Genomic DNA, 22,022 nt, shown 5'->3' with positions numbered 1-22,022 from the left:
CTTCTATCATAGCATTCTTCCAAACCGGTTGCTGTAGAGCCTCATCCTCATTCACTGGTTCTGCCTCGGCCATCAACGCAATGTGAACAAGATCTCCCTCATCATTAATATTTGCATCAAAATATTTCTCATAATCTGAAAACCTTGGAGGTATACCGGTTTGTCTACGTGGCCTTTGAGTTGTTGTTGAATCGACATTGCTCCTATTGGTATCTATGATTTCATCATCAGAATTCTCGAGTGCTTCTGCCGTTCGGTGCATAGGATCTTGACCGTTCGGTTCACAACACCTCTGCCGTTCGGTTGACAAGTCTCCTTTGTTCGGTTCAGAATGCCTCTGTCATTTGGTCAGCAATTCTCCTATCAATTTTTTCAGGCTGGTTCGTTTGTGATCCCAATCCCATGTTCATCTTCAAGCACGATCACATATCTGCTCAGCACCATCTTTTCTGTGATCGGGTTGTAGAGCTTGTATGCGCCAGTTGGGTGATATCCAACAAAAACCACAGCTTCGCCTTTATCTTGTAGTTTTGATCGTTTTTTATCTGCAACATGACTAAATGCAAGATAACCGAACACTTTAAAATAATGAACCGAGGGTTTATTATCTGATCATGCCTCTAGTGGTACCTTGCCTACAAGCCTTCTAGTAGGACATCTATTGAGAATGTGAACAGCTCTCGAGACGGCCCCTGCCCATAAGCTTTGTGGCAATCTCTTCTCCTTTATGAGACACCTGGCCATGTTCATTACCATTCGGTTTCTTCTTTCCGCTAGTCCATTATGTTTAGAGGTGTACGACGCTGTCACCTCATGTGCAATTCTGTGATTCTGGCAGTACTCCTCGAATGCATGTGAAGTGTATTCTCCTCCTCCACCAGTTATGAGGATCTTTATCTGCTTTCCACTTTCTCTTTCTACACAGGTCTTAAATTTCTTGAACACTTTTAAAGCTTCATTCTTCATCTTGATGATGTATACACATAGCATCCTATTGTATTCATCAACAAATGTGAGAAAGTACTTGTTTCTGGCTAATAAGGACACACCGAACGGTCCACAAATGTCCGAATGCACCACTTCTAGGAATCCTTTTGATCTCCTCTGCACCTGTGACTGAAATGGTCTTTGGGTATGTTTTCCTGTTAAACATGATTCACAAGCATTGTCAGGAATAGAGACGTTCGATATACCTATCACCAAATCTTTCTCCCCAAGTTGCTGAAGATCCTTGAAGTTCAGGTGACCGAACCGCAGGTGCCACTTCCAGCTTTCTTCATCCTTCACGGTAGTCAGACATCGAAGATTTGGTACTGCATCTAGGCTGACTTAGAATGTTCGATTCGTAGAGATCTTGCTTGTCAATATCAACCTCTTGTTTCTGTCCAGCAGTTCCATTCGGTCGTGATTCTCCATGATTGTACCCTTTCTCTACCAATTGTCTTTATTTAAAAAAAAAATCAAAAAACACATCAGAATCACATACATCAAATATGCTACTCCACGTCATTTAAAAATGAAGATGAGCATGCCACGTCAACCATACACTAACGCTGTTAGACCCAATTTAACAATATGAGTCTAATTGTTGCAATTTTTATAAAATAAAAACCCAATTAAGACGTAAAAAAAAAGAGACCTATTTGAATATCTAATAAAATATAGAGACCTACGAAATATTAAACCTACTTTGTATATTTATTATAGGGTTGGCCTACTAGTATATGTGTTGATTGTGTATCCATGACTTGATGGACGCATCTTCGAACCTCATGAGAACAAAAGTGGGTTATTTCTACATACATATTTTCTTTTTGATTTTTTTTATGCGTAAAATATATATATATATATGTATATGTATATATATATATAATAATAATAATAATAATAATAATAATAATAATTAAATAAAGGAGGTCTGCGGTAAGAAGAAGGGGTCGGGGGAGCGTTTTCAAAGAAGGAGGGGAGAAGATCAGAGAAGAAAAAAAAAAAAAAACTCACCCATCCTCGTTCTTCTTCTTCAATTATTTTCCTCTCTTTTCTTCTTTTAGAATCAAAAGCCCTTTTTGACCCAGTTCTTTCTCTTCTTCAAATTTGGTTTTTCCTCTTTCTCGGACCAAACCCTAGAACCGTGAGCAATGAAGATTGGAGGCTGCTAAGGGTAGAGATTTATTGCATAAATGGGTGAATTGAGAGGTTGCCGTAAGAATTTCGGATCAAGGTATGAGGACCTAAACTGATTATGTTTGGATTCTATTATTGTCTTTATTCTTATCTCATAAATGAAATGATGTATCAAGATTATGGTTTGGGTTGATAAGAACTTGTACGTCGCGGAAATTTTAGTTGGGTTTGATGCTGGTTGGAAAATTTGGAATTTTTGTATCTTATGGTGGTTTAATTATATGGTGGTGATATGCTTGATTGTATGAATTCTTTTTGGGTCCAGTGATATTGAAATTGAGTATTCTTAATCGGGAAACTCGTATATGTTCTTTCTATTGAATTGAATTGGGGATTTGTTATAAGTTGAAATAATGGGTATATGAACTAATTTTAAAAGGGATAAAGTGGGATATTTATGTTTGAATTAAAACTGTGTTTGTGGTCTGCAAAAGATAAGGTGTGAATTAGAGGGGACATGGGAGTATGCTTTCTTTTTGAATAATTGTTATTGAACTGGAAATAATCTTGTCATAATTTGGAAAAGGGAAAACGTGTATGATATTACATTCGAATGAAAACAGGGGAGTAAGTTTGATGCAGTTGGAATTTGGGGTAGCAATGAATAATTGAGTGGGAAAGAAAAATATAGGGATAATCTAGGTGTAGTGTAAATGGGTACTGTTTGAACTACGTGGAATCAAGTCCTAAAAATAAATATAAAAACAAAAATCAGAAAATGGGTTAAGGTAAAGAATGATTGATATTTGATTGGTGAAGAGTGTTTTATTTTAATCTATTAAAAACATCAGGAAAGAAAATAAGTAATATTGGGACGAGAATTTAAAAGTTGTGAATGAATTGTCTTTATTTTATAAATTAAATTTGTATAAGTTAAGGAATAGAAATGTTATGTTTTCACGTACTGTTCGGTTAAAAATTATAAAGATCAATATATGGATTTAAAGTTATTAGTAAAGAGCCAAGTATGACAAATTAGTTTGGAAGAAAAGAACTTGGATTGCTAGAATATTATATTAGTCAATGTAGCTTTTATTAAATGAGAACAGTGAATTGAACTCTGGATATGTTAGATAATTGATGAACAGTAATTTTTTTTAATGATTAAATAATTGGATATAGTATGAACTGGTAGAGCAAGGGGTTGTATAGATGAAGCTTTGGCATATAAACCTTATTGTTTGCTGTCACGAAGACTTCCTGTTAGCTGCTATAGATTTTGTTTATATATTGTTTTCTTTGCTGTATGCATAAATCTTGAAATTTTTCTGGTTGTGGTTTACTATGTATGTTGTTTCAAAATTCTGCTTAGACTGTTGTTGTTTCAGAATAAAACTTTGCTGAAAACTATTGTTGTTTGGGTATAAAAATGTTACAGAAAATTAATTGCTGTTTGGACTAAAGTATGGTTGAAAATTAGAAATAGGTTGGCTGGAAGTGATTACAAATCTGATTTGTAGTATGTTGATTAGAATGACTAATTATATTATCTGATACATGCTTATTGAACTAGATTAGGTTATTTTAATTTATTAAATCTAAGAATAACAGTAATTATTTATCTACAATCTGTTTGATAACCTGAACCCAATGTGTTTTGATATGTGTTAATTAATTTAGATTTCACAAGTTATTTATCATAAGTTACATAATTATGTTTTAGTCTTGTTATCATTAATTTTGTTAAATCAAGATGCTAAAATATACGTACATGGCTATTTGAAAGTAACTTCTAATATAGAAAATTAATTGTTTTATGTACATGGCTAATTTAATACAATCTTGTTCTAAGTATTTTATATCATAATAAATAATTACTTTAACATCTATGTATAACCAATTATGCTAAGTGTTACACACATATATAACGGCTGCTTCGGTAGAAAATAAACCATTCACTATTTGTTATGTTATTATTTTTATGAATAGTTGTCAAAGAAATAAAATCATTTAACTCTTGAATATATATATATATATATATATATATATATATATATATATATATATATATATATATATATATTAGATAACTTGTAATAAACTTTTTCCTGTGGGGTTTATTAGTATGTTATATTAAGTATTAGATAATGGTTGGGGAATTAAAAGTATTAACTAGATTGTTGCAACAATTTAATTATATTTAGATGTATGAATATGTGAATGTACCACGAGATTTGAACTAATATTATGCACAATAATACCTTTTGATTTTAGTATCATAACTTTACGAGAGTAAATTGGAAATTTGGAATGGACGATAATTTGATTAAAACTTGGGTTGTAAAATATATTTTTAAGTTTGATTAGTTAGTTGTTTGAAATAATGAATCATGGTTGTTTGAATGGATTATAAGTTATCAAATTGTTTGATATTAGTTAACTATTTAATTTAGTAATTTTACTATGTGATTATAAATTAGTAAATTTGAATTGCATATTAATTGAATTTCTTAGCTCACCCATACTTGTGTGTTTGCTTGTCAGTGTATGTACCTGTGCAATGATTGTACAACGTATGTTATATGGAAGCCTAGATAGGAACACAGACATTGCAGGAGTAATAAGATTGACGAGAGAGATATTTGAGAATCGGAGTTTATTTAAAGTTTATCCATTTTATGTAAAGAATCGTATTAAACTTTTTGCGTTGGTGATAGATTTGGATAATTTATATATTGAAATTGTAAAAGTTTTATTTCTTTGGAAAATTTATTAGAGACATGTGTATTTAACATATGATTTTGAAGCGTTTTGTAGTCGTATACTTTCATATTTAATCTCTGAGTTATAAATATTGAATAACCATGATGAGGAGTTTTGTAGTCGTATACTTTCATATTTAATCTCTGAGTTATAAATATTGAATAACCATGATGAGGAATATGAAAGAAATTTCCTTTATAGATCTTAATCGATTAAAATAAAATGATTCTATTCATGATTGTGAAAATTTTAAATTTTTACACATTTTTGTGAAATCTAAATTAGGGGTATTACATTGGTTCCATAACAAAGTTAGTCTATTTGGTCATATGTTATACATATATATGAAATATCTGTTTTCAATTGGTGCCTAAGTTTATTCAGTTTCACTATTTAGTGTTTATTTGAAACATGTTCAGTTGAACTTAATGGCAACCCATCCTTCCCTTTCCTTATATGTTAGTAATTTACTGCACAAGTTTTTTAAACCCTTTTTATATTTTCCTGTTTCCTTATCTTACCTTTTAGTTGCGTACACTATCAGCTTTAACTGCGATTTCATGAAATCAAAGTAGAATAGTCACATTATCATATTTATGAAATATAGTCTCTCTGGTATTCCTTGGTAAATTGCGTGAGGGTATTAGTTATTATGATAAAAGGTTTATAATACTTGATCCCATGTTGCTTTTGCATTTAAACTTTACGTGTTTTGATTGGTCTTGGTGTGTGCAAGTTTCAGATGAATGATCATTCTTTTTTATTTGAAAAATCTTTGCTTCTCGGTATATTCTACTACTGCTTTTGAGGTTAAATTCACACAGGTTAAGGTGCAACTTAACCAAATAATTAAAGGGAACAACATATGCTGCATTCCTGAACTTGTCCTAAGAAATCCATATTTATCGGGCTATTAATTGGAATATTATTCATTCAGGTGATGAATTTGATTTGGATGTCTTGTGTCTTTCTGCTTGGGTAATGAGATCAGTCAAGTTTGCCTCAGTAGGCAGAGATGGACATTGCTGCTCTTTTAACCTCTGCTGGAATTAATATTGCCGTGTGCGTGGTGCTCTTTTCACTCTATTCAATATTAAGAAAACAGCCCAGCAATGTCAATGTGTACTTTGGAAAAAGGTTAGCTTCCAGGTGTTCAAAAAGCCGGGATCTTTGTTTGGATAGATTTGTTCCCTCTCCTACTTGGGTAATGAAAGCATGGGAAACAACTCAAGAGGAAATGTTGACTACCTGTGGCTTGGATGCTGTGGTTTTTAGCAGGATGGTTGTGTTCAGGTTGCTCAATCATTTTAAAATTGAAACTTTTCAAGCTGCATGTCTTATACTAAGGCAGACTAAATAAAGAAATGCTTAAATTATAGTTTTAATCTGAAATCCACAAGATGCCCTCACCTACCTACAGAGTGAAGATGTCTTAATCTTAAATAAGTAGAATTGAATAGATGGTACATTGTTAGGCTCAACCATTATGATATTAGGCCTGGCATTATGCACCACAAAACTCTTTGATCAATATTTGTTAAAATGCCGAATGTGAGAACAACACTTTAATGATTTGTTTGTCTTTGAAATAAATGAAGATAAACACTTTGTGCAATAATAACTGTGATGGATACCAAAAATATAGATATAGAACATAGCACAATAGATGATGGAAAGGTATATGATATTATTGAAAAGATAGGAGAAACAAAAGGAATGAGACTTCCATTCCTAGAGCATAGCTTCTATACAAAGAAATCAAGATGATTCTCTATACCCTGAACCTTCTCCTCTCCCTCTTCTTTCTCTTTCTCAACATCCCCTTATGAAGGAATTCTTCTTTCTCTCACCATAACAACCCCTAACAGCCTTAAGGGATTGACCCTACTACTCCTGCCAGTTTAGCATCCTTGAATTATGCCTTTCTTCCTTCTTCTCACGTACACTTTCCACTTAGTAGGATCTGTATTCTCTCACTAAGAATGGACCAATGGTTCTTTGGGCTTCATCTCTATACGGGTCTCATCATTGCCTTCACCTGCAACAACAGTCTTGTCCTCAAGACTAAAAGTGGGAAATGGGCTCCTCAACACAATCTCATCTTCCCAAGTGGCCTCATCAACCGACCTTCCACGAGCCATTCATTGACTCTATCTCGAGCTTTCCAAATGCTACGAATAGCCAATATCGCTATGGTTCCCAGTGCATTTCATTGTCTCCCTCCAATCGTGTTGGTAATTTAGGTTGCATAGAATAATTGGCCACTGCATTCTTCAATAAAGAAACACGAAAAACAGGATGAATTCTTGAAGTTTGTGGAAGCTTTAGTCTATAAGCCACAACCCTAATTCGCTCCAAGATTTCAAAAGGTCCATAATATCTTGCAGACAGTTTAGGACAAATTCTTGTCATCACTGAATGTTGACGGCGAGGTTTCAGCTTCAAAAATACCCATTCCTCCACCTTGAAATTTCTTTTCTTCCAGTGTTCATTCGCTTGAGCTTTCATCCTAACTTGAGCATGTGTAGATGATTTTTTAATTGTCTCAAAGCCTCATCATAGTTCAACAATTCCCTCTGGACTGATTCTAATTGAACTTCACCTTGGACACAACAAACCAAAATAGAAGGTTTGCGACTATATACAATTTCAAAAGGTGATGTGGTTGTGGAACATGGTATGTAGCATTGTACCAATACTCTGGCCATGGAATCCAGTGCACCGACTCTTTTGGTTAATCATAAATGAAACAACATATGTAAGTCTCAATACAACGATTTACAACCTCCATCTGTCCATCTGTTTGCGGATAGTAAGCAATACTCATTTTTAAAGTAGTCTCCTGTATTCTAAAGAATTCCTTCCAGAATTGGGTCATAAACAAAGGATCATGGTCGCTTATCACTGAGTTGGGAACACCGTGCAAACAAACTATCTCCTTCACAAACACATTTGCAATTAATTTGGCTGTGTAAGGGTGTTTTCGAGGAGTAAAATGACCATACTTACTCAAATCGTCAATCACCACAATGATTGCTTCAAAACCTCTTGATTTTGGAAGTCTTCTAATAAAATCCAGCGAAATATCTTCCCAAACACGGTCTGGAATGGGTAAGGGCTGTTGTAAACCCCAGGGACAATAGTTAAGTATTTCTGCCTTTGACAAATATCATAAGTCTTCACAAATTGTTAAACTTTTGCTTTCATCCTTTCTAGTACATATTTTCTGCAAGTCTCCTATAGGTTCTAAAAAAACCTTAGTGATCACCTTAGGGTGTGGAATGATACTCCTGCAACAAAACTGAAATCCAAGTAGATTTTTCAGAAAGTACCAATCTACCATTATAAATAAAAACTCCCTGTTGATAACTTTATCCAGGGTGAACTTGAGGATCCACTTTCACTTCCTCAATAATTTTCTTCAACTTCTCATCTCAATGAACCTCAACAATTAATGATTGTGAGTCTACCCACATTGGAAAATACACCATTGAACACCATTCACCTTCTTCCATGCTCCTTGATAGAGCATCTGCACCACGATTCTCATAACCTGGTTGATAAATTATGTCAAAGCTATATCACAATAGCTTTGCTAACCAATTTTGTTGGCTTCCAGTCGTCACATGTTGCAAAGTTGCTTTAGACTCTTCTGGTCAGTGTACACACGAAACCTCCATCCTAACAAATATGGACGCCAATGCTGTATAGATAAAGCAAGGGCCATTAATTTCTTCTCATACACAGACTTGGCCCGATTCCTACTTCCCAAAGCCTTGCTGAAAAAAGCTATTAGGCGTTCCTGTTGCATTAAGATAGCTCCACCCCTAACACCGGAGGCATCACACTCTATTTCAAACGGTTGATTGAAATCAGGAAGTGCCAACACTATGGTTGTCGTAAAGGCTTGTTGAGCACGTGAATTCCAACAAAATGCATCTTTCTTCGTCAAATCCGTGAGGTGCTTGGCCACTTTCCCATATTCCTTAATGAACTTTCGATAATAACCTGTTAACCCAAGAAGCCACGCATACCTTTTACACTTATTTTGAATTGGCCACTCCTATACACTCAGAACCTTTACTAGGTCCACTCCTACGCCTTCTTGGGAAATAATATGTCCTAAGTCTTCCACACTTTTTTGACCAAATAAGCATTTCTTTTTATTAGTCTAGAGATTCCACCAATTTATGAGAAATAAAGTTGTGGGTTACCCCATTATCAACCAAAATCAGAATAGGAATTTCTTTAATTTTATCTTTCAATTTCAGAGTGCGGGCATGAGTGGGCTTATCCTTCACTGAACTTTGGAGGCTTAAAATGCTTCAGTTTCCTTCAATTACGTCATCGTCAGTCTAGTCACCCTCAAGTGTTGATCTGTCAACCTCCGCTTCGTTTTGCGTATTGCCATCCTCCAATATCATTATTTTTATCTGCATATCTGGACACGTGTGGGAAGGATGGTAGGGCCCATCACACTTAAAACATAAGCCTTTCTGCCTTCTATCAATTAGCTTTTGATAGGGTAAATGTCTTATGCCCTTATCACGTGGCCCATGTCTTCCTTTGTCTACCATCTCATTCTTTGGGTCTGGCCAATTAGATGTACCCCCTCCAAGGTTTCTCTTAGCATCCCTCCACTCGTAAATTACTTTTCCCACCATTTGAATGAGTCCTTCCTTGGGCTTTACTACCAGACTTAAAACATGAGTCTTGACGGCCCATCCCGCTATAACTCTTTCTTCGCGAAGCCATCTCCATTTCCAGCATTCTAGCAACATTCAACATACGTCCACGTGTCAATGGCATCACTGGCTATATTCTCTTGAGATGTGCCCTAATGTCGTCTCTTAACCTAGAAACGAAATAAGTATCTTCAGGAATACGAGGTATCTGAGCAAGAAAATACTTAAAACTTTTGATATATTCTTCTGCCTTCCCCAGTTGTTTAAGCACGTTAATCTGTTCATAACTGCTTCCTTCTCCCCAGCCTCCATATCTCTCCAATAGAGCTTCCTTCAATTGTTCCCAAGACAAATCTTCATTGTCATTCACCAAAGAATTGAAGAAATAATTGATGCCAAATTGACCTTCACCTCCTCACTAGTTTCCTGGATTTTGAGATAAATTTCAGCTCTAGTATCCAGCTAGCAGGATCATCACCGTTAAACAAGGGCCACTTGATCTTCTTGGCTAATTGTCAGAATTCCTCCATTGCATCCCGCTGAAGGGGCACAGTCCAGACCCTAAAACACTCTTGTTTTCGTTCTTCTTCTTTGAGCTCGTTGACTTGCCTTCTTCCTTCATTCTTTTTTGCGATAGGCTAAGGGAGATTGCCTCCATCAACTTCGTTTGTGCCTCTTCCTGAGCCTTAAGCTCCTCAACCGACACTCTTATTTGTGACACTTCAGCCTCCAACAAGTTCACTTGTGACTCGATTTTCCCAACAGGGATTTTCCATCATGTCGATAGTCAATTTCAGGAATATAATGAATAATAAGACTCAATTTCAGAAAAATATTTGAGTGCGTGAGATTTTCCCAACAGGGATTGATCCTACTACCCTTGCCAGCTCAACATCCTTGCATTATGCCTTTCTTCATTCTCACTTACACTTTCCACTTGGTAGGGTCCGTATTCTCCCAATAAGAATGGACCAATGGTTCTTTGGGCTTTATCTCTATATTGGCCTCATCAATGGAACTGAGACTTGTGCTCACAGAAGAGATACTATGTTGACTATAAAATATGCTTAATTGATATAGGTGATTCAATTTGAGTTATCCAGTCACCAAAGTACCTTTTGGTAATTATGGTCCTTCTTGGAGTTTTACTGTCTTTATTAGTTTCAGTTTTGTAAATTTACTTGTTTGAGTTTGATGCCCTCTATGGAATTTTACCGCTTTTATTATTTTCTGTATGGTAAATTTACTTGTTTGGGTTTGATGAGTTTGCTTTCTGCACTATTTTATGTTACTGAATTTAAAACCATGGGCTAATATCCACTTAAAAGTACATAAAAATGAAGTGGAAACTAATTTTGTTGTCCATTTTTGTGGCTCTAGTGCTTTACTAACTCTTGGTATCAATTTTCCTCTTTCAGTATTAGAGTATTTTCTGTTGCTGCTGTCATCTGCACTATTCTAGTGCTTCCAGTGAATTATTATGGTCGGGACAGAAAACATAAGAATATACCTTTTGAGTCACTGGAAGTATTTACTATTGAGAATGTTAAAGAAGGATCCGAGTGGTATGAAGCAGTTACTTTTATTCTAAATGGGATTTTCCATCATGTCGATAGTCAATATTGTGTTGAAGCTGTGAAACAACGAATAAACAACAGAAAAAAGAAAGTGATTTCTTGATCTGATCACTTCTGTCAAGGCTGTGATTATGTTATTTCAAGTTATTTTTAATAACTAATGATGTCTCTCATAATTGAAGCAAATTAAGTTTTGTTATTAAGAAAAAAAGAGAGTTCAAGTCTAACTCAAAATCGACTTCCTAACATGAAATTTATTCTCACTTATATGTCAGGTTATACTTTGTTGTGAGTTCTTGAACCACTTTAAAATAATTTTTTTCTATTTAGAATCTTTCTTTGTATATGACAAAATTGTTTTAAATCTTCTTTTGGGCATGACTAATTAACATAATGTTAAATCTTAATGAAAATATGAAAGATGTTAAAAAAATTTCCCCGTAAGACCTTAATTTCACATCTTATAAAATCTTTCAAACTTTAATCAAGCTTAAATATTTTTTTTTACGTGATAGTTTTTCAAACACTGGGTAACAAATAAAGAGTAGATAAAAGAAAATTGGCAATAGGAGTGAATTTACTTAACTTCAGAAAAATTTTGTTGCCTCAAAATCTAAAATATACATTTTAAATTAAAATGATTAGTAAAATTAGATCTTATTTATTATTTGATAGCTTTACCTTTTTCTCCTAACAGCAACAGGAAAGGTAGAATCATGCTTATTATTTATTTTCACTTCAAGTTTTAGATGATATTGTGTGAATAGTTAATGATTTCAATCAGGAATATTCCTACAAACTGCTTACTTATTGATTGCATTTATTCTTTTGCTTGATGTCAGGCTTTGGGCTCATTGTCTCGCATTATACATCATAACATTAACAGCTTGTACTCTTCTTTACTTTGTAAGGAGTTGTGACTTGCGACATTAAATCGCAAGATTAATTTCTTTATCTGTTTTCGGAGTGAACTATGCTTTACTTTTCAAATATTTAAATATTGACTAATGAAGTGGAAATAATATTCAGGAATACAAAAGCATTACTAATTTGCGGCTACTACATATTACCTCATCGCAGCCAAATCCTAGTCATTTTGCAATTCTTGTCAGAGGAATACCTTGGTCTTCAGATCAATCATACTGCGAAACAGTGAAAAAGTTTTTTTCATTCTATCACCCCTCAACATATTTGTCGCACCAAATTGTGTATAAGTCTGGTTCAGTCCAGAAACTGAAGGTTTGTCTCTTTTTTAATTTTTGCTATTTTTATGGTGTTTACAAAATCTACATTAATATTTCTGGAGTTTTGTGAGAATGCCATTTTAGTAGTAAAGGGAAAGTTTGATAAAGGGAAAATGGGAGAAAAAAGTACTTATACAGTTGATCACTTCTAGTTCTATTGGCTTAATACTAGTGCTCCTCGTAAACTTACGATTAGGATTGTTTTCCCGCACATAATTGAATGAATACAAGTGTTTTTCTAGAACTTCACCACAAATAGTAGTCTACTTATATATTTTAGATCCTTCTAGGTACTACTCTAGGCTTACATTATAAAGAGATATTTTTAGAATATGTCTTTTGAATATTCTAAACATATATAGAAATTGGGCTTTTTATTATGAAAACTAAGGTCCAAAATCAAGTTCATATTCCAAAATCATGGGTTGTCACATATTCTAGTAATGTGTCCTTTCTCGCAATGCACTCTAATGTAGTAGCAGTGCGTATCAATGTTCTTACATCATGGTAAACTGAAATGAGTTTTGTGACAAAAGATACAGTTGACTTGTTGTCCATCAAAATATTGGTTTACTCTTCTTGTGATGAACTCAACTCCTTTACGAGATTTTGCATCTAAATTGCATGACAAACACACGAGGTAGCAACCACATACTACAATTCACATGTGGAAAGAGTAATGATGATCGATTACTTCTTTTGACATCCATGTGAAGATAATGTCTCCCATGTAAAGCACAAAGCCAATTTTCCTCTTGTGATCATCCATATCTCTTCTCCAATAACTGATCAGTGCATAAAAGAAGCCTGTAATCATTAGAGAATAGTACAAGCCAGAATTTATTGTTCCTTTATCCTCTTTTGTCGTGTTATAGTTGGTTGTTCGATCCTTTATGTAACGTAGGTTCAACTTAAGTTCTTGAAAAGTGTGGGATCCACTCTATTATGTATCTTTAGCTTCATTTCACATTCTGTTGGTGTATCGACCAAACTACTGTCATCTATCTTGTGCTTTTTCATCGTCTCCTTGCATAGCTTTTATGAGTAATGAAAATGTCTTTGTTTTTTGTTGCTTTACTTCAAACTCTTTTGTCACTTTTGCATAGCTTTCTTGAGTGATACATACAGATGTCTCTGTTTTCTTACTTTACTTCAAACTCTTCTGCATCTCTTTCTTAAATTTATTGAATGTGTTTGGATTGCTACGTTTAAAGATAAAATTATCTACATTGAACCACACAATTAAAACATCATTATTTTGATCTTATATAAATTGCTTCAAATATCTTCTCAAAATATAGTCATCTAATCCTTGTTAGACTGAAAAAAAGAACCTTGTCTCTCTGTCTGGGGTCTTTCAACCTATATCCCTTTGAGTTTGAGAGAGATTATCCTCATTTTTTGGTTCAATATGGTCTCTCATAACTATCTCCTGAACATCTTATGCACCAAGAAGAGTCTTCATCTTATAACGACCCAATCGTCAATAGTTGTTCTTGTTGAGAACTGGGACTAGGAATGGAACCATGATGCTACATGTCATCTCTTTAGATAGGGTCTTCAAGCTCTAATGTCAATTTGTTGAAATGATATTTTAGTAATGAAGGGAATATTTGAAGAATGTGAAGACTAGAATTTTGGATAGAATATTTTAGTCATATTTGATCACTTCAAGGTTTTGTGAACTTGACACAAACTCTAGGACAACCACCCTATTTATACTAGTGGTTCCTGATAAACCTATAGTCAGGATTTTGCCAACACGTACTTAATCTAACAAGTGCCTTTCTAGACGTTCTCCACAAGTACTAGCATATCTACATACTACCCTAAAATGATATCCTAAAGAGATCCTTTGTAGAACATGCTTCTAAAATGTCTCTCTAGAACATGTTAAGCATTCTTAGGATTTTAGGCTTTTTGTTAAGACAACTAAGGCCCAAAATCAAGTTTATATTTCAACAGTTTTTTTTTCTCTATTTTAATGTCATACATAAATATATTCATAACAGTCAATGCTAGTCAAGAATTCCATTATTTTGTTAAAGGTGAATTAACCTGCATCAAGGCTTATGGAAATAAGTTTCTGTTTTTCTTTAATTTTGGAATTCATGCTTTGCAATTTATCTGCTTATTTGGTTGAACTTTTTCCTGTACTTCTTTTTCTTAATGTTTCAAATCCTAGGAACTTTTAGTTGAGACGGGTTTGCTTTCTTTTCAATATTTTTGCATTTTGATGTCCATTTTGAGATGATAAAAATATCATCAAAGCCTTTCAAGGCTATCCAATACAGAAGTCGTTATAAATTTATGCATAGAATTATCAGGAATAAACTCTTTCAAGAGTTTAAGCTATTGGATTAAGACTTATGAATGATCTTATATTTAAGGTGCCCCCATCAAACCAAGAGTCCTGGAAGTGGAACTACTAAAATTCTATTTTTGTTTTGAAGAATTGAAGAAGCAATTGTGGACACATGGTCATTGTTTCTATGGTATTATGACCAATGCTCTAAAAAACTCAAGTTATTAAATGAAGGCTTATAAATAGTTTTCGTGGTCCGAATTATTGAATGCTTTTCATGGTCATATTTACCTGTGGCATGCTTGAGTTCCTGAATTTTATCATGGTCATAATTATTGAATTTCATTTTTTCGAAGTTAGTGGGATTTCTTAATATCTATGACATCTTTCCCTATTTCCCTATTTGACGGGGTAATCAGGCATTTATTTATGATTCAAGAAGTACAAGTGCGAAATATATATCACTTGTGGCCATGGCTTGTTATATATCACTTGTGGTCTTAAGAATCTTTCAAAAATAATATAAGCTTTTCAAACATTCTTATCTCTGTTGACATTACCGTTGTTTAAACTTTTGTTTTTTTTAATCTTTTTCTGCTAGGATGATGCAGAATATATGTGTAAAATGCTCAGTTCTGGTTGTGGTTCAATGGAACAGACGTGTAAGCCAAGTTTTGCGCAATGTTACTTTTGTGGAGGATCCACTAATTCTTTTAAGATTATTTCTAATGAAACTGATAGTATACACGGAAGAACAGGCTACTCTGACGTGCATTTAAATGCAAGAAAAAAGGTCAATTTCTGGCTGGATTGATTTATATAATTACAATATTAATGTGTTAAGGCGTTTCATTTTTGTGATCTAGTGAACTCCCTTGATAAGAATTTTCTTGATCTAATATGAACATGTGAAACCTCTTTAAACTCTATTTGATTTTTAATGATTCACTTATTATTTTCTCTTCTGCCGCACTGTCCAATTTAAACCTCTGAACAATTATGAACTATTTCTAGTAGACGTTTGTCTAGGTCTCCCAACATCATTTGTCCAATTTAAACCTTAGAAACAAGTATAAACTATTTCTAGTGAAAAGTATGTCTAGGCTACCCATCATAGAAAAGGTAAGTTACTTATATAAGCTGTAGGAACATGACAATGAAGGCATCGTCAAAGACGCTTCACTCTTTTTTAGTTGGTGGAACAAAAATCGTTCTTGGACCAGTCCCAAACCATATGGCTGATTAGGATGGATTGGTTCTTTATTTAAACAGTATGATAGGTTTGACATTGTTTATTGTGGTGGGGGGTTATGTTGTTGTATCTCAGAAGATCATTGTGTATTAGATCGATAGATGTGTCATTACCGGGATATTTGTTTTGCCACTGTAATTATAAAAGTACACATATACTCGCTCTGCTTTGGTCCTAGAATCACAATTTTATGTCATTTCAAATTTGTGCTCATTTAACAAACAAAATAAGAACATGTTTGGACTTTAATACAGGAATGTGCAGCTGCTTTTGTGTTCTTTAAAAGCCGTTATGCTGCTCTTACGGTTGCTCAAAGTCTTCAAACATCAAATCCTATGCTATGGGTCACAGACCTAGCTCCTGAACCACAGGATGTTTACTGGTCCAACCTTTGCATACCATACAAGCAACTTTGGATCCGTAAGATAACTACATTTGCGGCTTCTGTCACCTTTGTCCTTGTATTCCTTATCCCTGTCACATTCGCCCAAGGATTGACGCAACTGGACAAGCTTGAGAAAATGTTCCCTTTTCTCACAGGAATGCTTCAAAAGTAAGTTGTATTTACACATCAGACAACATTTTCACAATATTTATGGATTAGAATTTGGTAACAAATAATTATGCATGAAAAGTTAAATGTTGAACTTCATTTAAGAAACCTTCTCTCTGAGCAACAAAGGTGCATTATATAAGAATCCATATATGATCAAAGGCCTGCCTCAAGTATTAGAATCCATGTATGATCAAAGGCCTACCTCAATTACTAAATTATCATATGCTCGATTACTCTACAAATTACAGTGTGAAGCCACTGATTCGCAATATGCATCAATAAATTATGATATAGAAGAATTTGTATAAAGCTAGTAGATCTTCAACAAAAGCTTTTAAGAAGAAATACAAAGCTGAATTCTTGGTAGAAATGTTTTCATTTAGAATGATCAACTCAACTGGTTCACTATGTTGAAGAGTGGTTAATGAGTAACCCCACTTATTGGCTTAACTATTTAATAGTCATATCTTTAAGTAAAAACATTTTTACCAAACGAAGAATTCATTTTTGTAAGTTCTCCTAGATTTTATTTGTCTTTCTATTGAGCTTATTAGTTAGTACCATCTGCTCTGTTTGTTTTCTGACCTGGTGTTTGTGTATTTGAATACTTGTTCAAGTTGCTTATTATTTGTCCTTCTACTTCACCTAATTTCCGTTTATAACTTCACACGTATACCCTTTTATTGCTGATAAAAGATTAATTCATTAAGTCAGAAAATAATTACAACGAGAAGGGTGGATGGATGAAAGGATACTCACTGGCATAAAAACAAAACATTAAAACAACAGTAAAATTTGTAAATTAACGCAGCAAAGGTACCCAATCTCTCCTGTATCTGCTACGGAAATCTCATTCAAAGACCCAATTTCTTTACAGCAAATAAAGCCAAGTATGTAATCTTATTGAAAATCGACAGACAAAGTGCCATATGTATCTCATTTCAAATACACGAGTTACACATAAAGAATGTCAGAACATTGTTTTTCCGTAACGGGGATTATTATAAATTGTAGTTGATGATTATTTGTGCGTAGGATGTGAAGGTTAGCTTGGTAATTTAATTCTTAAGCCGTTTTAAAAATTATTATATATTGAGCAAGTATTTGTTTTGCAGGAAATTTGTGATTCAGCTGGTGACTGGTTACTTACCAAGTGTGATTTTGGTTTTATTTTTATATGTTGTTCCACCAGTGGTGATGCTATTTTCAACAATGGAGGGATGTGTTTCTCGTAGTGAAAGGAAGAAAAGCGCATGCTCCCAAGTTTTGTACTTCACAATTTGGAATGTTTTTTTTGTTAATGTTTTTGCCGGGTCTGTTATCAGCCAACTCGCAGTATTTAGTAGTCTAACAGAATTACCTGCCCAACTTGCCAAGGCTGTTCCTGCGCAGGTGATATGCCCATATTTACTTGGCAAATGCCTATTTAAAATTGTGTGGACTTCACTTGCATAATTTTTTTTTGGCATCGCTAAACTAAGTGTTTTTTTCCCTTCAGTTTTTTGGAACAATGAATTAGTAATTCTTCCATGATTAGTTCTTCACTTTAATGTGACATTTTCATGTCATACAGGCTACCTACTTCACAACATATGTTTTATCATCTGGTTGGGCAAGTTTGGCATTTGAAATTATGCAACTCTTTCCGCTTTTTTGCAATCTGTTCCAAAGATTCATACTTGGGTATAATGAGGATACAATGAATGGCTTCCTAACTTTTCCATACCATACAGAAGTTCCAAGGATCTTGCTGTTTGGATTCCTTGGGTTCACCTGTTCTATTCTGGCACCCCTAATATTGCCCTTCTTGTTGTTCTACTTTGTACTGGCATACCTCGTTTACCGAAACCAGGTTAGTACTTCTTTCATGTTTGTTCCTTTTAATTTGATTCATCGTGAAGTTAAATTGCGTTGATGCTTTTAAATATGTATACACATTTACCTTTACGGGCATTGTATATTTGTTTTAAGGTGGCTTAGTGGTAAAGTTGTAAGGGAGGGCAAGAGAGGTTGTGGGTTCAACTCCCTCCTCTAACACTTGAGAGTTATAAGATTGGTTTGATGGGTTTGGGAGGGAGGGTGAATGAAGTAGTCGATTCAACTCCTTTTACTAATAAAATACTAACAAATTTTGGACATTTGATAGATTTGAATCCGTTCCCAACTTGACATTTTCATGTGGTGACAATTTTCGAGCAATTTTATATTGTGAGATTTATGCAATTAAATATTATGGGATAATACGAGTTCAGGGGTCAGAAATCCACAGTTTTGGTGTCGCCTTGTTTATCGAGTAAAATTTATAAGGTTGAATGCGTTTTCTTTTACCATGGTTTAGTGTGATATCAATGCATCACTCGAGGTTTTATTCTGACATTTTGTAGTTTATCTTTTGGAAGCAGCAGCTATTTCCCCGTCCATGTTTTCACGGTATAAGGTTTAGCAGGGGTATGAATGGATTAAACCACCTCTTTTTGTGATGAAATTCCTCAAAATAGCATTGTTGCACGAGGTATAATGAAAGGAATATATATTGTGGTTACGAGGCTGAAACAAACCATAGGATTATAATTTGAAGGGATTGTTGGCATAAGAGAAGATCTGGAACTCAAGTGAATGCTTATGGCTTGTATGTAGATCTGATTCCCTTTGGACTATGAGAACAGATAGACTAGTCGCTCGAAGACATCAGTCGGATTGAGAATACAATCGTAGATCATGTCCGCAACTTTAGAAATAAGAAACTTTTTTGAGTATGGTTTGATTAATTGATTGGAAAGATGGATTTAGAATTTGATAATCTTGTTTACTGTGTGTGGCAGTTTCGTAGTTAAAAATTTTCACTCTACCTTGTGTGACATCATGACATGCGTGAACTTTTAATGTTTAGTAGTAAATTTTTACGATGATAGAGAAAAAGGTTGGACTTAACACAAGCATTTTCAGATTCTGAATGTATATATTAAAAAATATGATAGCGGGGGACAGTTATGGCCCATTGCTCACAACACAACGGTCCTTTCGTTGCTGGTCGCTCAAGTTATTGCACTTGGGGTGTTTGGAATAAAACAGTCACCAGTTGCATCAGGGTTTACCTTTCCATTGCTGATCTGCACTGTACTATTTCACCAATATTGTAGGCAACGATTTCTGCCAATATTTAAGAACAATGCAACACAGGTGCTTTCACTTAATTACCCTTACAATTCCTCTCCCACTCTATTCATTCCTTTGTAAGACCACTTCACTTCTTGTTTGTTTTAGGTTCTTATCGACATGGATAGGAGAGATGAGCGTTGTGGGAGAATGGAACAGATTTATGAACAGCTGAGTTCAGCGTATTGCCAGTTTTCTAGTTCTGATCAATCCGAATGTTTCAGCAGTCATCAAGGGGAAAGAGAAGATGTTCGAACGCCGCAAGATATGGAGAAAGGTTTGCTTCCATATCCAGTGGAGGTTTTTCAATTTCTATCTGAATTTAAGGATATGATTTGATATATATTTTTCTTGTTTTTATTTTTCAGCCAACGAAATGAGAGAAGATATATCATGGCCGCCAGTTATTCATAGTTTCGATAAGCCGGTAAAAGGGGGGAAGTAATTTTAGTTTTTACACCCGCAGATGTTGTAAGAATCGTGGTGTCCCCTAAAAGGGATGGAGCATCATGAATCAACAATTTTGATACCTGCATAGAAAACAGGATTTGGATTATCCCTGAAAAGTTCAGTTGTGCAACACACACTCTCAATTCTGACTGAAAAATACAAAAGCTATATTTTGTTTAGTCATAAATGTGCACTTCATCTCTTTCCTCCTTACTATTCTGGTTTCGTCGGAGAGAACAACGACCAGGATCTAACGTCCCCGTTTTTAACGTTATTAATTTTTCATGATATTAAGGGAATTTAGGGAAAGGATACTTCATTTGAAACCTGATAAACTATCATGGTATTTTCTTGTAAAAACTGTGGTGTTAAAAAACGAAATTCAACTACATATAAAAAACAACTAATTTTATTAAAAATTAATTTAAAGTATTATTTCGTTCGATTTTAAAACATTGTTTTATGTAACAACGTAGAATTATTAACAGTCTTTAAAAGAAACAACTTACATAGTAATTGTCCACAAGTAAATACAAAACTTTACTGCCTTTTTTAAGTTCATGTAAGGACCCAAATCACATTATTATACTAAATAATAATATATTCGGTATAAAAATATAAATCGTATTTATGATCTTCCAAATTAAATATTTTTATAAATATAAACACTTTTTTTTATTAACGAGGAGGTGTTATCAAATATACAAGTATATAAAGGTATACATGTTTCCATTTTTATTTCCAACATTACAAATTCATCTTTCCTGTTAGATACGAAATATTTATTTATACGTACGATTGCAAGTGGAACTACTACAACAAAATGCAAGGTAAGCAATTCAGATTGAATTATAATACATATAAATTTATTATCATCAACTTAATTTAAATAATTTGTATCATATCAATAAGTTGCAATTACATATCTATTATTTAATTCATCATTCAATTCATTCTTTTAACATTAGATAAAAATAAACCTATAAGACTCTAGTTTTGAAGACTTATACACATGGTCTTGTAAAGTCTTACACCTGTCATAAATTGTTAATATAATAGATTCAACATCAAAAATAATATTTCCTTTTATCTCAAAATCATCATCCTTATCACCAAAAACTACCATGAGTGGATTAATTTCTTTCCATCCTTTAAGTCACAGTACTATTTTGCACCAATCTCGTAAACTAGGAACCTCATTTGACTCTCAGTGCCTAAACCTCATTCTGTATGTAAGTATGAGAATTTAATAGGTTCAGGATGACTTCATGCCGGAATACCCTATACCAATATATACACTACACTTTATAATATATCAATACAATAATTCAAAGTATTTCTTAGTCGTCACACAACGTACTTCAATTTTAGAGCAATTATACCCTAACAGATTTAGAATTTCTAAACTATGCTCTTCTAATTTTTAAACTAAAACTTCTTTGAATTAAAATTATTATCATCATGAACTTAGTATGCAGGCATTGTTGCGTCTTATTCCTATGAAGGACAACTGTATGGAATAACCTAAAAATTAGTATAACATTTATATAAAAATTAAATTTGATCTCAATTTGAAAAAGAACAAAATTGCTCGATTTAAGAAAATAATTAGAACTGAATTGAACAAAAATAATAAATATACAAATCAAATTGAATATAAGATACTAATGTATAGCCTTGACATGTGTCATTGACCCTGCCAGGTGATCTTGCTACTACATGTGACACAATATTAACTTGACATAACTACATGTGACACAATATTAACTTGACATGAAATTTTATTTTTAAATCAAGAAAAATTAAAATTAAAAGTAAAATAAAAAAAATATAAATTAACGCACTACATACAACGTTTATTATTCTTTAGTTATTTAAACAATGTTAGAAAAATAATTAAATTGATAAAA

At 33.7% G+C, this 22,022-nt stretch overlaps 1 protein-coding gene across 8 annotated transcripts; it reads left to right on the top strand.

Moving 5' to 3' along the window:
- The first annotated feature begins 1,903 nt into the window (after window positions 1–1,903).
- On the top strand, window positions 1,904–20,299 carry LOC108331646 (CSC1-like protein RXW8). Of its 8 annotated transcripts, none has more exons than XM_052875907.1 (12): window positions 1,904–2,221; window positions 5,825–6,180; window positions 10,991–11,137; window positions 11,992–12,055; window positions 12,230–12,388; window positions 15,300–15,491; window positions 16,205–16,503; window positions 17,622–17,898; window positions 18,080–18,358; window positions 19,453–19,686; window positions 19,771–19,939; window positions 20,031–20,299. In XM_052875907.1, the coding sequence occupies exons 2-12, from the start codon at window positions 5,903–5,905 to the stop codon at window positions 20,105–20,107; spliced, it is 2,175 nt and encodes a 724-aa protein (XP_052731867.1). In that variant the 5' UTR covers window positions 1,904–2,221; window positions 5,825–5,902; the 3' UTR covers window positions 20,108–20,299. The 8 variants fall into 8 exon arrangements, with proteins under 8 accessions (XP_052731867.1, XP_017421974.1, XP_052731868.1 ...); XM_017566485.2 differs by having other exon boundaries at window positions 12,179–12,388; XM_052875908.1 differs by lacking the exon at window positions 10,991–11,137.
- The last annotated feature ends 1,723 nt before the right edge of the window (window positions 20,300–22,022 follow it).

The sequence above is a fragment of the Vigna angularis genome, chromosome 4 (genome assembly GCF_016808095.1).
Source record: "Vigna angularis cultivar LongXiaoDou No.4 chromosome 4, ASM1680809v1, whole genome shotgun sequence".
In the NCBI taxonomy this organism is placed as follows: Eukaryota; Viridiplantae; Streptophyta; class Magnoliopsida; order Fabales; family Fabaceae; genus Vigna; species Vigna angularis.
Note: the sequence above shows the minus strand (reverse complement) of the source record. Positions and strands in the feature narration are given on the sequence as shown.